This window comes from Chenopodium quinoa, unplaced genomic scaffold (assembly GCF_001683475.1).
Source record: "Chenopodium quinoa cultivar QQ74 unplaced genomic scaffold, ASM168347v1, whole genome shotgun sequence".
NCBI lineage: Eukaryota > Viridiplantae > Streptophyta > Magnoliopsida > Caryophyllales > Amaranthaceae > Chenopodium > Chenopodium quinoa.
This window is the reverse complement of record NW_018742681.1, coordinates 1,449,855-1,466,246: the sequence shown is the minus strand read 5'-3', so window position 1 is coordinate 1,466,246 and position 16,392 is coordinate 1,449,855. Positions and strand designations below refer to the sequence as shown.

Here is a 16,392-nt window from a genome sequence, read left to right as displayed (position 1 = left end):
ATAAAACTAACATGCAACAACAATTTATCAAGATTAAGAGAGATTCAAGTGACTTATAATAACAAAATAAAATCAGAAAATAAGTAGAGACAAGTGAAAGAAGTTACTATTGAAGCTTCAAAATGTTGAATAAATGCTGAAAATCTGAAAATGAACCTTGAAGTTTGCTTCTACAATGATTAGATTTTAGAGTTTCCAAACTAAATCATCAACTAATTTAATGAACTAAGGTGCTAACTAAGAGAAAGTATTTGCTGAAAACTATTCTACTGTTTTTTTTTTCCTTTCCTCCTCCAAAACCGATCTAAAAAGGAACTTAAATAGTCCGTACAAAGTTGGCTGAGATCGGGAAAAGGTCCGACCGAACTCTGGGTAGGTTCGGTCGGACTCTAGGTAGGTTCGGTCGAACCTCCCTGATCCTTGTTTGGTCGAACTTTTGAGGTTCGACCCCTCCTGCAAAATTGCTGAAAACTGGGTTGAAACTGCCTCCTTTGTACCTAGGAGGTTCGGTCAAACTTTTCAAAAGTTTGACCACACCTTGGTTCGACCGAACCTTTCAGAGGTTCGGCCACACCTCCTCTTGCACTTCCTCTTCTTGCTTCTTCTCCTTCCCTTTTGCTCCTCTTGCCTTTGTCCATGCCTCTATACTTGGCCAAGGGGCCTCCCACCGTGCTTAGGACCCCATGGAACCTGCAAATGATAGCAAAGATCACAAGAGCATGGGGATGATAAAATAATGCATAAAGATTATAAAAACAAGCGCAAATAAGCATACTTTTCATCAACACATAAAGAAGCCATAAGAGAAGAAATGAGGTAGAAAAACCTAAGAAAAATAGGAGGAAAGAGACCTAAACACTACCCCTAAGAGTGACATAAATGTCACTCATCAGAGGGAGAGGGTTTTAAGGTGGTAGGTTAGTGGTGGTGGCTGGCTGAGCGGATTCCGCGCCGGTTGATCAGATTCCCTCCTTGTTGGTTGGTCGGCTTCCACGCTGGCGGGCGTTGTCAGAATAGGGTGGTGGCTGGCTGGGTGGACGTGGGTGGTTGTTTTTTTTTTTTTAATTTTTTGTTAATTAACTTAAATAATTTTAAAAAGGAACCAATTATATGTTGCCACGTGGCCTTATTAGCCATAATGACTAACGATGTTAACGTCTGTTAGTTATTAATGGTAAGTTGTGACATTTTCATAAAATTGAATGATATTTGGTATATTAAAAAGTTTTTGGTGATACATGCTACTCTTTAAAATACTTTGTTTTATTAAAATGTTTTTCCATCCCAATTTGATGGGAAGAAAAATCAAACATGGGTGAATTACAATTTTCAATATTTTAATCTTCACTCCACTTTGCACAGTCCGTACCTTTTTTGGAATGTCGGAGTTTGACACTGTTCAATTTTCTCTCTCCTTCATTCATTCAATCTCTCCTCACTACTACTCTCTTCTCTATTGGGGGTGTCACTGTTTCTGAAAGACATCCCATCTAAAGCTCAAATCTTCAACATCAATATTATATATTTATCCCACCAATTTTTATGTACATATACTAATTAATTAATGGTTGATTTTGGTTAAACCCCTTTATTTTGTTGAAGGTATCCATTTCTACAGTTGTTTCTTCATCTTCAATCCTTCATCTTCTTTGCTGCCATTATTGATTAGTAAGTTCTATCTTTATTTCTGTCTCTACTTTCTGGGTTTTAATTGTTAAATTAAATTTTGTGTCGGCTGCTTTTTTGTTTTTATTTAATTAATTTATCTAATATGTTTGCTTGTTTGTTTAATTTTCAATTATGCTCTGGTTTGTGCTAATGGGTCCCTTTTATTTGTGCAAATATTTTCTGGGTATTTACTAATTTAATATAATTGTCAAGAGTTGATGTGGGTTTGGCCTGTAAATGAGAGAGGGTATAATTGATTTTAGTTAATTTGATTTTTAAGTAATATTTTAGGTCTTAAGAATTCAGGTTTATGTATGACATTTTGGTGGAATTTTGGGTGAGAGGATTGATTGGTGATGTGAAAAACCATGGTTTTTATCTTAGGTAGTGGAAGATGGATCGAAATCGAGTACATAGAGCTCGTTGCTCGGGTCCTATCCCATCAGAAGAATCAGCATTGGATCTGGAAAGGAATTCCTGTGGTCATCATAATTTCCCTTCTTTGAGTCCACCTCTTCAACCCTTTGCATCAGCAGGACAGCACTCTGAAAGTAGTGCAGCTTATTTCTCATGGCCGGCTTCCTGTCGAATAAGTGATGCTGCTGAAGAGAGGGCAAATTACTTTGCAAACCTTCAAAAAGGAGTTCTCCCTGAAACTCTTGGCCGGTTACCTCAAGGGCAGCGTGCCACAACTTTGCTTGAGTTGATGACCATAAGGGCATTTCACAGCAAAATTTTACGTTGTTATAGTCTGGGCACAGCAATTGGTTTTCGCATCAGAAAGGGTGTATTGACTCAAGTACCAGCCATCCTTGTTTTCGTGTCAAGGAAGGTGCACAAGCAATGGCTGACCCCCATCCAATGTTTACCTACTGCTTTGGAGGTAAAACTCTATTAGTTAAAAGTTTTATTCCCTTGGCTTTATTGCTATCAGTATTAGTTATATATAAATTCTAACTAGGCTTTATGATCCATTTTAGTGGATCTGCTGTCGAATATTATAATATGTTATTCGGACTCTTCATTACACCTCAACTACGCATGTCAAAATATAAGTCAGTCTGTCAGACCTAGTTAACTGAGCATGAGCAACATACAATGTCAGTGTATCCTTCCTGTTTTTAATTGTTTGCTTGTTACATTTCTTCTATTCTAGTTTCGTTGAGAAAAAGAATTCATCAATAGAGGAAGGATACATAAAGAGACAGCCTATCCTCCCATCATATACAAGAATGTATCAATTAACTTAAACCAGCGTGACTTTTATGTTTCACCAAACAAATTTAAATGTCTAAACTTTAAAACTAATTCTTACGATAATCTAGCGGGAAGTGTTCAGTTTTGCACTTTAATGGTTTGCAGTCATGGTTCACGTTGACACTTCTCAAAAACAAAGCAACATGTAGCTCCAAAGTGTGTCCCCGCCTTTTTTTTTTCCAATTATATAAAACTGATTAATGACTTCCTTATGTAAACCCATCAAACTGGCAGGAGGTAGGGACTAGTATTGCAACGCACTGTGGCAACTAGGGACATTAATTCCTTGTAAAGGGATGATGCTATAAGAGATGCATATTTGTTAACCCAAAGCATGACACTTAAATTTTCTTGAAAATGCTTCAGGCGACCTGCAGCGAAGTATTATACATTTGTCAGTATGCAAGTCTTGATAAAAATTGTTTTATATGATAAGCTTTTTTTTACTTATTGATAAACATTGTTCAATTTTGTTAATAGATTGTCCCTTGAAGTTTCTTGTTCACTTGTCCAGTCTGCACACACAAAACCAGTTTCTTTCTCTCAAAAGATGCAGGTAAACTGTTGGAGAATGTGTGTAATTGTTACAAGCTATGTTAAAGGAGTATTCTCAATTTAATCATCCTTGCAAGTCACGAAGAAAACTTTTGCCGTCTATATCTTCCTTTGAAAGAATTTTAATAATTGCAGTCCACATAAGAGATGGATATCAACTGCTTTGCATGATTGAATTTGTTACATCTATGGAAATCTCATCAAGCATGCTGCAGTCCTTTGTTGTTTAAGAGATTAATTATATTTTCAATTGTTGGCCAATTATTTTAGGACTCCACATTCTTAAGACCAAATTCAGCATCTTTTTTGGACCTCTATCTTTTATTCTGGCATACCAATTGTTCTTGAACTTAAAATATTCCATAGTTTTACTCTTCAATTTTTCTTCACCATTAGTACAAGAACTAGGGGAAATGTAGTGATTTCATATGAACTTCAAAAGAAAAGAAAAGTTGGTTTGTTTATTTTCTTTAGTAAATTATGTGGCACTTGTATTCCTTTGGCAATTATGAGCATGATGTTTCTGCCTCTAGCCCTCTTTTTGTTTATGGGATATAACATCCTTATGCTCTTCGAATTTAACACTGTTATTAGTAAATAAAAGTGAAAGAAGGTAAATCTGAAGTTATTAAACCTTTAAGGGTGTTTGGTTTACAGATATGAGGTATGGGTTTAAAATGATTTAAACCATACCTTATGTTTGCTTTATGATTTTAAGAGTTTTAAACCCATACCTCAAACCCCCATAGGTATGGGGTTTAGAAACCTAGGGGAGAGGTGGGTTTGGCTCATACCAATGCTGTAAGGTATCAAATAAAAGAAAAAAATTCTTCATTTCATAATCATACCACACATATGGTATTAAGAATCAAGTTTCAAACCCATACCATTATGGTTTTATTCCTGATTCCAAACCAATATTAGTTTGCGAACCAAATGCACTCTTCGATTGGATGACACTGCCTCTCTATTGTTAAATTTTGCCTCTAGTTTACACTACTAGGTGTCTGGTTCATACTATACTTGCCTATATGTTCATCTGGGGATATGGGCTACTTGCCTATACTTGCCCATATTGTGAGACATCATGTGAGTTTTGTGTTCAATTATCGATGACTCTTGAAACTTTTTATTAGGGACCAGGAGGCGTATGGTGTGATGTGGACGTAGTAGAATTCTCTTATTTTGGAGCTCCAGAGCCTGCACCCAAGGAACAACTTTACACCGAGATAGTGGATGATTTGCGTGGAAATGATTCATGTATTGGTTCAGGTTCACAGGTATTTATTCCTTAAAGTTTCACAAAGTGTTTTCTTGTAATTAATAAGAGGCTAAACTAGGTCATTGTTCGCCTTCCAGAAATACAGCTGTTTTTTTCCATTCTAGAAGCTTCTTTTTCCTCATTCATGTGGCTGTTTTTTTTTGTTTTTTTTCTTTTTTTTTTTTAAAAAAAAAAAAAGTAAAAAGGTATATATTATAAACAAGAACACATTTACATCAAAAACTGCTCTACAGCAGCCAAAACAAAACACAAACCCTCAGCCAACCCCACTACCCTTCCAGAACAAAACTTACTTACTTCATAAGCTGTTAAACCAGTTGAAATTGTTTCTACTGGTTTTAACAGGCATAACAAACCTAATCCTTTGAAAAATCTCAAAGCTCAAATCTCTAATTACAAATTCAGGCCTTTTCATACAAAGCTCCCACACCACTCTATTTTTTTGTTGCCAAATACAGTAGATCAAGCCGGCAAAGAAGCTCTGCATCACTTTCCTTCTAAATCTTCCCTTAATCTGCATCAACTTATCATTACAGTCTTCAATATTTGCTGGATCCAGCTTGAATAATGTTCTGCAGAATCTCATAACACTTCTTGCTATACTGATGTTTTTTCCTTTTCCCCCTCGTTTCCTTTTCGATGTTCTCGTATGGTTGGCTTCTTTTTTTTTTTTACTCTTTTCTTTATCTCTCGTGTGGCTACCATTGTTTTCTTTATTCCATATACGCCCTCTTTTTGTAAGCTAGGGTTTCATATCTGTGCTTTGGTAGGCAGTAGCTACCAAGTTGGGCCTGGAAGATGGTTCTAAAGTTGAATAAAATTTTAAAATTGTATATGTATAAGCTAAAATAACATATCTTACAAATTCCAATGTGGTGTCTCTGTAATCATGCCCAAATGGAGGCAGGGCCTGTGTCTTTAAGTTTTGGACACTTAATTGTGTACCTGTGTCCAATACCAATATCCGAGTTCAATCAATGTAGATGAAAGGCTGATGTTAAATTTTATATGCTACCTGAATTTTGGCATTGTAGTTATTCCTAAGCTTGAGTTTGTGGGTGCTCTTGTTCTTATGGTCCTGGTCAAATCCCATTCGCACTGTATTATTCCTAAGCTTGAGCTTGTGGGTGCTCTTGTTCTTATGGTCTTGGTCAAATCCCATTCGCATTGTTACCACATGCTTTGCTATAGCTTGATCATACTTATTGTAATTCTGTAAATTTTTCATGTCAAAAAATGTCGGTAGGATTTTGAACTTAAGCTCACAATACTCAATGATGGAGGGCAATTTGGCAGTCTTTGGGAGGAGGGGGGAGGGGGGGGGGGGTCCTACCATTTTTGTTCCAATCTACCAGGCTTTCCATATTGCTTTGAAACAAGCTATCTGGTTGCTTGATGAAGCAAATGCATTAGTGCATCAGATATATGCTATTCCTCATGATGTTAAAGAGTAGTATTGATAGTATTATGCATTCTTATGTTATACTTCCTTCGTTCTATTAATATTGCAACGATGGACTATTTGCACTATTCATCACTCTTGTTTGACCATATAATATGATTTATACGTTAAGCAAAATATAGTCATGTGGGATCTTGTTAGATTCGTCTCATAAAATACTTTCACAATATTAACTTTTTATAATTTTTACTCTTACACAATTATAGATATTTAACATATAAAATGTGCTTTGTGATGTGTAATTTCATCCTTGTTGCAATATTATTGGAATGGAGGAAGTAGTGTATATGGTTGGAGTCAACTCCAATTTTTTCACAGATAAAGCATCACTCTATCTTTCAAGAGATTTCTGTAGCCTTTTGAGATTCTTCAACTTGATCCTCTAGCTTTTGAAGGACAATTCACAATATCTTATTTTAAGCGAACAAGAGTATATGTTCTCATTATTTTGATGTGAATCTTTTATTTGCTCGTCTTCAATGTTGATTATTTTTCCTCCAGCGATTCTCCTTTTAGTTTCTCATTTTTGGGATTTATTGAGAGGGGGAGGGGGGGGGGGAGGAGTGTTGCTTGACTTTACTATCCAATTGGACCCTTCTTTGTTCTGGTGGGGTTGTTTATGTACCATATTAAATCATATTGCTTGTCATGACAGATTAATGGGCAAATTATGCCCAAAAAGCAGTAATGGAATTGCATATGCTAAGATGTGATGCTTTTACCTAGTTGTTTTGATAATTTTCTTCAATATATAATCATATGCCTCGAGGTTGCAGTAAGGTGTTGTTTCAATGAATACTACAAGAAGGGAGGGTTGAATTGTAGTATGACAGATTTGTCAAACTTTTTGCGGAAACAAAAACAATCAAGCTTAAGGAACTTAAAGTTCAAGAGAGATTTTATGTGGAAAACTCCTTGGCCCTCAACAAAGAGAAAAACCACGACCACAAGGGATTTTAGGAAAAGATTCTTCACTAGAACAGGGCAATGACCTATTACAAGCTAAAGACTCTTACTTCGAGTTCCTCAACGAACTCAAAGCCCCAAGCAACAAGTCACCCAACTTGTTATTCTTCTCTTCTCTTTCTCTTTCTCTCTCTCTTCTCTTTCTCTCTTCTCTTTCTCCTAGCTTCACTCAAAGCTAAAACAAAAGTTCACTCAAACTTCCCAATTCCCCAAAATACAACTCGAAAGAATTTAACTCTAGTATAAGAACATAAGAACAATCTAATTCACTAATGTGGAATTGGACTCTTGACTCGATTAAAGAAAACAAAAGATGAAATCTATTTGAGCAAGGGTAAGTTTTTCCAACTGAAATTAACTAGCTATTTATAGACCGATTTTGCTTTGGAAAAACATCTTGTGCTCCTTACCCATATCGCCACTACTCTCAACCCACTAAACAGAACGTGTCCTAAAATTAAGGGCATGTTCTCCTTAATGTGCAAGACCATGACATAGACTAAGTCATGGAGAGTAGTCCGCAAGTTTTGGAAATCAAAATCAGATTTTATTTTATAACTGATATTTCGAAATAAAAGAAAATAAAATCTTTTTCATAATTTAAATAGATAAGATTATTTTCCTAAAATTAAGCAACACACAAACTTATCTTTTAGACCAATTCCACACAACTAATTTAAAGTGTAAACCTAATTCTTATACTTACATAAATCCTAAAACATAAAATATTTTAGTCTTCATGTTTCTTTGATGAAGCTTGTACTCCGAGGCTTCTGTTCCTATAGAGGAACTTCTCTTCTCTGGTGAAGCTTCTACTCCGAAGCTTCTCTTCCTTAACAGGAACTTCTCTTCTCAAGGCCCCACAGTTCCTGGGTGAGGGAACTCTTCTCTTTTGGATTACTTTGTCCTGTGCTATCTTGTTCCTCATGGAATCTTCGCAAGACAACTCAATTCTCCTAGTCAATGCATCTGATCACACACTTAAACAATCAAGCACTTATTAGTTTGTAAATAAGTTAAGTTGTGTCATTATCAAAATCATAAGGTCAACATGAGGCATTATTAAAGTTGCCTGCTTGCAGATCCTTTGTCATCATAATAATGTTACTCTGTATATGTTAGGTTGTCTTCTGATTTCATCATTTTTTCTTTTTTTTGGTAATTATGTTTTTCTAGGAGATATTCTGAGGGTTTTTTTTTTGTTTTGTTTTTTTTTTTTTTTTTTTTTTTTTTTTTTTTTACAATGACGGGCTATCTAGGATAATTACCGTATACAATTTGTTTATTCGTAGGTGGCAAGTCAAGAGACTTATGGAACCCTGGGTGCTATTGTGAGGAGTCAAACTGGAAGCAGACAAGTGGGCTTCCTGACGAACCGGCATGTTGCAGTTGATTTGGATTATCCAAGTCAGAAGATGTTTCATCCTCTGCCACCAAATCTTGGCCCTGGTGTATATTTGGGTGCTGTGGAGAGGGCTACATCCTTCATCACAGATGACCTGTGGTATGGCATCTTTGCTGGAATAAATCCAGGTAATGCGACCTTGTGTCCCCTCATTTTACATTATTGTGTACCAGTACAAATTGATCAAATTTATAATATTGGACAAAGATTTTAAATGATAATGTTACAAAACTGCAAGCCCTGGCATTATTGTAATGTGAAAGGTTGATTGAGATATTGGACAGTCAATCTGACTGAGGCATTTGGACTTTTGCTAATGCAATGACAGAAGATTGCGGCGGACCTAGTACAATTGCACTTTTGTCATATCTCTACTAGCTGCATGACATAGAGAAATTTCCAAAGAAATCAGTTGACCATTTGAAACTCTAAGTTGAAGGCCTGGTTTGAAGATCAGTACCAATTTTTATGTTAGTGTGGATGAAACATATACTAGGCAAAGTATTTATTTATTTTTTTTTTATTTGGGGGGGGGGGGTGGGGGGGGCGACTTTTGATGCTATAAGGAAATATTTTTCAAGTTTTCAGATTCTCGTTTCTTGTAATATATTGCTAAAGCTGTTGATCACTATACAAGACAGCTTTGTGCATGACTTACCCATTTCTTAATGAGCTACAGCCAAAGAATTTTAAAGAAACCTGAGAACTCATTGCCTTGCAAAAGAGCCTAGAAGCTGTTGATCATGAACTACAAATGGGGCTTATGATATATCATTGGAAAGCTATGAAAGTCTTTTTTTCATCCCAATTGATATTTGGCGAATATTAGTTATAGACTTTGAGACATAGCCAAAAGAGTGTAGGGGTACCCATTTTGAGTTCAATTTTAGTATTTTGCTCATATTTCTTTGTTATAACATGATTAAGGCTTATATATTGTTGTAAAGCTTATTTGAAGTGCCATCCAAGCTTATAAGATCACGGAAAATTTCAATGTTTTTTGAATAATTTGAGTTTAATTTTGGGTTTAGGGATAGGGAAAGTGGGCTAACTTGGGAACTGGCTAAGGTTTATGGGATTGGCTAGGAAATTAGGCCAAACAAGACAGGGGGATGAATCACATAATCTAACTAATTTAGCAATACTTCCTTCGTTCCCCTAAAATTGCAACATGGGCGGGGGACATGATTTTAAGAAGAAGAGAGAGATAGAGAGGAATAAATATATGGACCCATGTGATGAGGAGAGAGGAGAGAAAACATGTGCAAAATTGGGAAATGTTGCAATATTTGTGAAACTTCCATAAATGGTAATGCTTTAAAAGGTTTAGATTTTTGTTCTTGTGAACAATTATGCCTAACCTTATTGCCTGAATTGTTGCAATATTTGTGGAACGGAGGAAGTATTACAATGTAATTTCGAATGCTAAATTAGGGATACACAATTTAGATGTCTACAATGGCTACATTAAGGCATTCTATTTGAGGTAGGGCATCATGTATGCAACAATACCCAGCTTGTATAGTGGATAATGCTGACTTTGACCCTTAAGCTAAAACAGTTGCTCTTTTAAATTATTTCCTACCTCTGAGATCTTCCATTTTCGATTCTTGTGTTGTTGGCTCCATCGCATTTTGTGGTTAGGGGTGCAAATGTAAAGGAAATTGCTGATTTACATGAAAATGGTTTCTATAATGGAACAACATTACTCTTGCTACACAAGGAAGCCTCTCATTCCTGGATTTTTGTATCCTTCTTATATTTAGTGGGTGTTGAAAGGGCAAGGGTAGGTTTCTTTCCCCTTTTAGTCAGTCTTTAATGCTGGAATAATGACTTTAGATAGTTGATGATTGCATTTTGCTTAAGATGTATTGTACTATGCAACTTCAACAATTAATCTATACTCCTTATGAACTTGGTTTTTTGACATATCATTTAATTTTACTAGTAAATGCTTAATTACTCCATCTCCTTGTGGAACTTGAAAGGCAGAGTGCAGTACCCTATATATGCTGTTCTAAAATTACACTCTCTCTTTTCCGTACTTCATTTGGGGGTCAAAGGTCCCCCTTCGGTGGACTTCAGCTTTGGAAAGGGTTAATACAAACAATATGCTTTAAAAGCAGCAGCCAGGAATTTTAAAACACCTTACATTTGCTTGCTTTGCTGCACTAATAATGACCCATACCTGCTTGACTTCATTGTTATATGTTTTGCTACTTTTGGAAAATACTTTTTGTAGTCTATGAAGAGTACTGGGTCAAAATTCAGACCTTTTTACAAGAGCGGTTGCAAATTCTCTATGTAGCCTTTTGTGCTAGCAAGAAGTTGCTTCAGCTAATCTTGACAATAGCTATTTTTTGGTGTATCTGGTTGGAGCGGAATGGCCATTTTTATAATGGTGTTGCGTCTCACGTGATCTATTGTGGGATATATAATTTTATTAGCTTCTTTATTGGCAAAGGTTGATGAGGCTTTTCCAAATTACACTTGGAAACATACTAAGGAATCGGCTTAGCTTGTCTTGATAACCTATCTCTTTTTGAGGACACCTTGTCCTCTTCTTGCAACGTTTACCTCTTCAGGAAGTTTTAAAAATATCGCAATTAACTCATATTAGGAAAACAGATTCTTCCTATGTTCCTTTTTGGGAAATTCCTTTTTAGTAAACATGTCTATTTTGGGTAATTTTTATGCGTTGAATTGTCAATCTTAACCTCAGCTTTTCTATTTCTGCTTCTCTCTCCTCCTTTTACCGTAGTTCCCCTCTTATTGTTTCATCATCTTCTCCAATCCAAAGGACAATCTTCCACTAATTCCACTGCCACTACTACGATGGTATGGCCACCAACCCCCTCGCAACCACTTCCACCACCAACCCCATTTCTCTCTCCTATTTACAAACTTCTTCTCCACCCACTTCCCCTTTTAAGCCCTCTTCAATCTGGCAACTCACACGGCATTTCTAAACACTAATGGCTATTGTTGCTAGGAAAAGGGAGGAAGTAAACCATTGAGAAAAATGGCTCATGAATTTCACATCCAAACCCGTACAAACTTCTAGAACTTTGGAATGTTTGGATCATGAAGGATTTGGGTTGTCTCAAGCAGTAATTAAAGGTGGTTAAGGCCGTCGATTCGGTTGATTGGGCAAGGAGAAGGATAGGCCGTATGAGGGTATAAGCGTTTCAATTGATTTGGAACTGAGGAAGTATCTCATTTCACATTGTAAATTCCCTTAATTATTAATACTTGTTGCTTTAGTCTTTATTTAATACATGTACAAGTTCGTAATTTTGTTTCTCTTTCTTCCATCTATCAGTTTACCCACTATCCACTGCACTCTCCCACCCCCTGCCATGTTGCAAGCTTAAAGGAAGAAGAAATATTATTTATGCAGTTTTCGTATAGTATTTTCTAATATACAACAATCTTGTTTAAGTAAGGTTATATATTCTTTACTTTAACCTAAAGTCGGCCCCTACACACTTATCCACACTGTTACCCTACCTTTTCGCTTTCCTTAACCTCTGTGCGAATCCCTAGTGTAAAGATTAAATTGGGAAGGGGAGAGGATTTGGAACTTTAAGTTTTGACTAGTTAAAAACTTATTAGTAATTAATATTTACCAACCAAAACACATTATTGGGAAGGAAGGGGTTGAAGTGTGCAACAGTTTATCGTTAATTTTTAGCAAGCTATTGGTTGGTGAAAATTTGGAAATTGAATTATGATGTTTCAGATCAGAAGAGTATGGGATTGGGAGATGCTGTGTATATCACCCAATTAAGGTAGAATCTCTCTTTTATGGGATTAATATTGTAGCAATGTTAAAACTTAAAAGCTTGTTAATTCTGCCAAAACGTTGAGCTCATGTTATTAATTGCGCAAGACAAATGATTCAGATTTTAAGTAAATTCTTCCTTTATATCAAGGTTTTTAGACTAATCAAAAGTTTGAATCTTATTCAGTATGTTGCCCAGATTTGCATTATATTAATACATTTTCTGTTATATTTTCAACCCAATCCTAAATTTTGAATGTTGAGAGTCTTGAGGCTTAGTTTGTTCCTCATTGTCTGATGCTGATGTCCTTTGTTGCTACCTCAATGGCTATTTATGTGGATGTTGATATAATATTTCATTTGGTATGATTATGCTGATAAGGTCCTCACATACGTTTTTCCAACATACGCAGAGACATTTGTGAGAGCAGATGGAGCATTCATTCCATTTGTAGATGATTTTGATATGTCAACCATAAGTACATCTGTAAAAGGTGTTGGGGATATAGGAGATGTTAAGCATATAGATTTGCAGTCTCCTATTAGTAGCTTAATTGGAAAACGAGTAATGAAAGTTGGTCGAAGTTCTGGCCTGACAACTGGTGTTGTATTAGCTTATGCACTTGAGTACAATGATGAGAAGGGAATATGCTTCTTGACTGATTTTCTTGTTGTTGGCGAGAATCAGCAAACCTTTGATCTTGAAGGAGACAGTGGAAGCCTCATTATGTTAGTAGGGGAAAATGGGGAAAAGCCACGCCCAATTGGCATAATATGGGGCGGAACTGCCAATCGTGGCCGTCTGAAATTAAAAGTTGGCTTTGCGCCTGAGAATTGGACTAGTGGGGTTGATTTAGGAAGGCTTCTCAATCTGCTTGAGCTTGATCTCATCACAACCAGCCAAGGGCTTAAAGGTATTTCCTTTTCCATGTTGCTATGAATTTGAAGAGCTCTAGCTAATATCAATCAAATGCACCTTTTTTTTTTTTTTTTTTTTTTTTTTTGTGTTGACTTCCTTGTTTTGCCCTTTGTCTGACGGAAGTGTTCTTTGTTATCTGAAGGATAGCTAGCATTGCATGCTAATACATATAGATTTTAAGAAGACATAATATCATTTTGGAAGAGCTAGCAATCAATCTAAATGCACTTTGGTGGTGTTTTGATTTGATTTTTTTTCATTTTTATTTTTTTGGACTTCCTTATTTGCCATTTGTCTGACAGAAGTGTTCTTTGTTATCCGAAGGATACCTAATTGCAGGCTAACACTATTTAAAATATTTAGAAGAGCTTATATGTACCCAGCTTCCTTATCTGCCTTAGTCAATACTAAATATATATTTCTATGGTATTATAGTTAGATTTTCAACCAATATGGATTTGATTTGCTATATATATTCTGTTGCTATAATGTGTGTTTTCTTGCTATCTAGAAAAACAAGAACTATATATCCCTGAATCTTGTTATTATATGCAATTAAGCTACCTATAATTACAGAGGCAGTGCAAGAACAAATTGTTGCGTCAGCAACAGCAATGAATTCTGCAGTTGGTGATTCCTCTCCTCCTGATGGACTTCCATTGGATAAAAGCAAAGAGGAATTCCAGCCCTTGGGACTCCAAATTCAGCATCGTCCTCTAGAGAATGGACCTCCTGGCCCTGATATTAATTCATCAGCAATGGAAACTGACCTGAATTTGGAAGATGAAGAGAAGGCCGGCCCAAGTGTTGAGCATCAGTTTATTCCTAGTTTTGTTAGACAATCCCCGCTACATAAATTTGATCAAGAAGAGATTAAGCATTCAGAAAATCTCTCTGCGTTGAGGAATGGTTCGGATGAAGATATCTGTGTATCATTGCAACTGGGTGACAATGAGTTGAAGAGAAGGCGATCAGATGCTTCAACTAGTTCTGATGAACCTAATAAACAAAAGTTAGAGCTTTAGTTGCTGTTGTTTGTGAGTTGTTTAGTGTTTGTAATGCGAATAATTCTGCAAGCTATATCCCGGATCTAGTGGTGGTGTTGGTGGCTAATGCATAAATTATGCTAACACCATCATGATTGGTAATTTCCCCTATTTATCCATGTCATATAGCATGCATCTTAGTGTAAATTGGCTATGTTATGCCCAACTACCTTAGATAAGAAATGGTCTTTTATTATTGGGAATTATTCATTATAGCTTGAATGTGTACGTTTTCTCAACTCGATTTAGGTTTTGAGATTTTCTAAGGTAAACATAATTACTTTGTCAAATTCAAAATAAAATCAGTGGTTATAGGAAATTAGTGCAGTTAATTGGTCTTCCCTAGTCATTTCTTCTCTTTTGCTCCATTTCTCTCCATTGTTTCAGTGAGGGTGTTGCAGGTGAATGTATTTGGATTTCGGTGTCTTATGTTAGAAAAATACATTATAATTGTTGTGTTTGATATTTTAGACATCTAAAAATGTCTCCCTAAAATCAAACCCGACGATGAACAACCTTTCACCGCTATTATTGGTCGGGTCAATTATCTAATCTTGGGAGTGCTTAAAATCCATATTTAGTCAAACATATTCAATCCACAAATCAGTCCAATTCACATTTTAGCCCAAACCCTTTTTAATTCATTTCGTATTATGTATTAATTAAGCTTGATTAATAATATTAAAACCCTAAACCTAAAATATATCTGAAACAGCTGAAACGACGTCTAATTAACACGTGCTTAATTGTTAAATAGAAAGATAAAATGAATTTGGACGGAATTTTGGAAAAGAGAATTGTCGTGTTTGTTGGGTTTTGCAGTATTCGACACCGCGCGGAAACAAAACTCGATAAACGGATCGCATGCATAATAATTACAACATAAACAAAAGCATGCAAATAAACAAAACACAAACACATAAGAGAAGAGAGAGAAAGAAACTCACCCTAGTCGCGTGCTTCGCTCACTCTATGAGCTCAGACTTGAAAGCTTCAAGCTCCGCAAGTGCGAAACCTCCGACGGTTCACACCCTCACTCACTGAACCGTAACCGACCCCTACCTCGTAGCTTAGACGGGACTAGACCAAAAACAACTTAGAGTTTACGAACTAAGGTATTCTCGCTTTTGGAGATCCCTTTGTGTTCACCAACTCAAGTGAAATTCCTAATACCCAATGATGGGTATTTATAAGGAAATGATCCCAAGAATTCCCATCATCTTTCAATGTGAGACAGTTGGGAAAATGCCAAAAGAAAAAATTAATTTAGTTCTAAATTAAATTAAAAGGGCAAAACAATCACCAAACAACAAGTGGCACAAGGAGAGCAAGGGGGTAGGTGAGGACCACAAGGGAGGACCACACCTCCCTTGCTCCCCAAGCCAAATCGCCTCACACTCGGCCCCAATCAACACGCGCTAGTTGGCGCCGGCCTTGGGCACCAAGGCATGCCTAGCTGGTGGCCTGGTTCTCGGCTGGGCCTGCCAGCTTGGCTTGCGTGTGCGCGCGGCCAAGCAAGCATGCTGCGCATGCATGCGGGCTGCTGCTGGCGGCTGCTATCTGCCAGCGAGGCCCAACAAGCCTTGGCTGGCTACTGGCCTTGCTGGTGCACTATGCGCCCATGGCTTGTTGGCCTCGATGCAGCGCCATGGGTGCTAGGCCTTGCTGGCCTGCCTTGCCTGCAAGGCTTGCTCGGCTAGCATGCCCGGCCATGCGATGCATGCTGGGCTTCCGACCAAGCCTTGCCTTGCGGCAAGGGCTTTGGCTAGCCATGCTAGCCCACCTAGCCCTCGATTGGCTACGCTATTTCGAGGCTAGGATTTTTGCGCGCGATGACTTGTTTCTTGATTGATTTTTCCGTCTCGTCGACTCTTAAATTCGACTTGACTTCCGACACTCGGCTTCGATGCTCTAAGCTCGCAATCCGATGTCTTAATTCGTAAAATCACTATCGACTCATTTAATCCTTCGAATTAATTTGTCGCTTCGGTTCGGTTACACGATTGGGTGTGACCCGAAGGGTTCAGTGAAGAGGAAGCTGCAATATT

The 16,392-nt window shown here is 37.0% G+C and overlaps 1 protein-coding gene across 1 annotated transcript; it reads left to right on the top strand.

Moving 5' to 3' along the window:
* The first annotated feature begins 1,295 nt into the window (after positions 1-1,295).
* On the top strand, positions 1,296-14,676 carry LOC110722393. The gene is made up of 6 exons (XM_021901660.1): positions 1,296-1,668; positions 2,053-2,551; positions 4,617-4,760; positions 8,483-8,723; positions 12,793-13,293; positions 13,875-14,676. The coding sequence occupies exons 2-6, from the start codon at positions 2,063-2,065 to the stop codon at positions 14,321-14,323; spliced, it is 1,824 nt and encodes a 607-aa protein (XP_021757352.1). The 5' UTR covers positions 1,296-1,668; positions 2,053-2,062; the 3' UTR covers positions 14,324-14,676.
* The last annotated feature ends 1,716 nt before the right edge of the window (positions 14,677-16,392 follow it).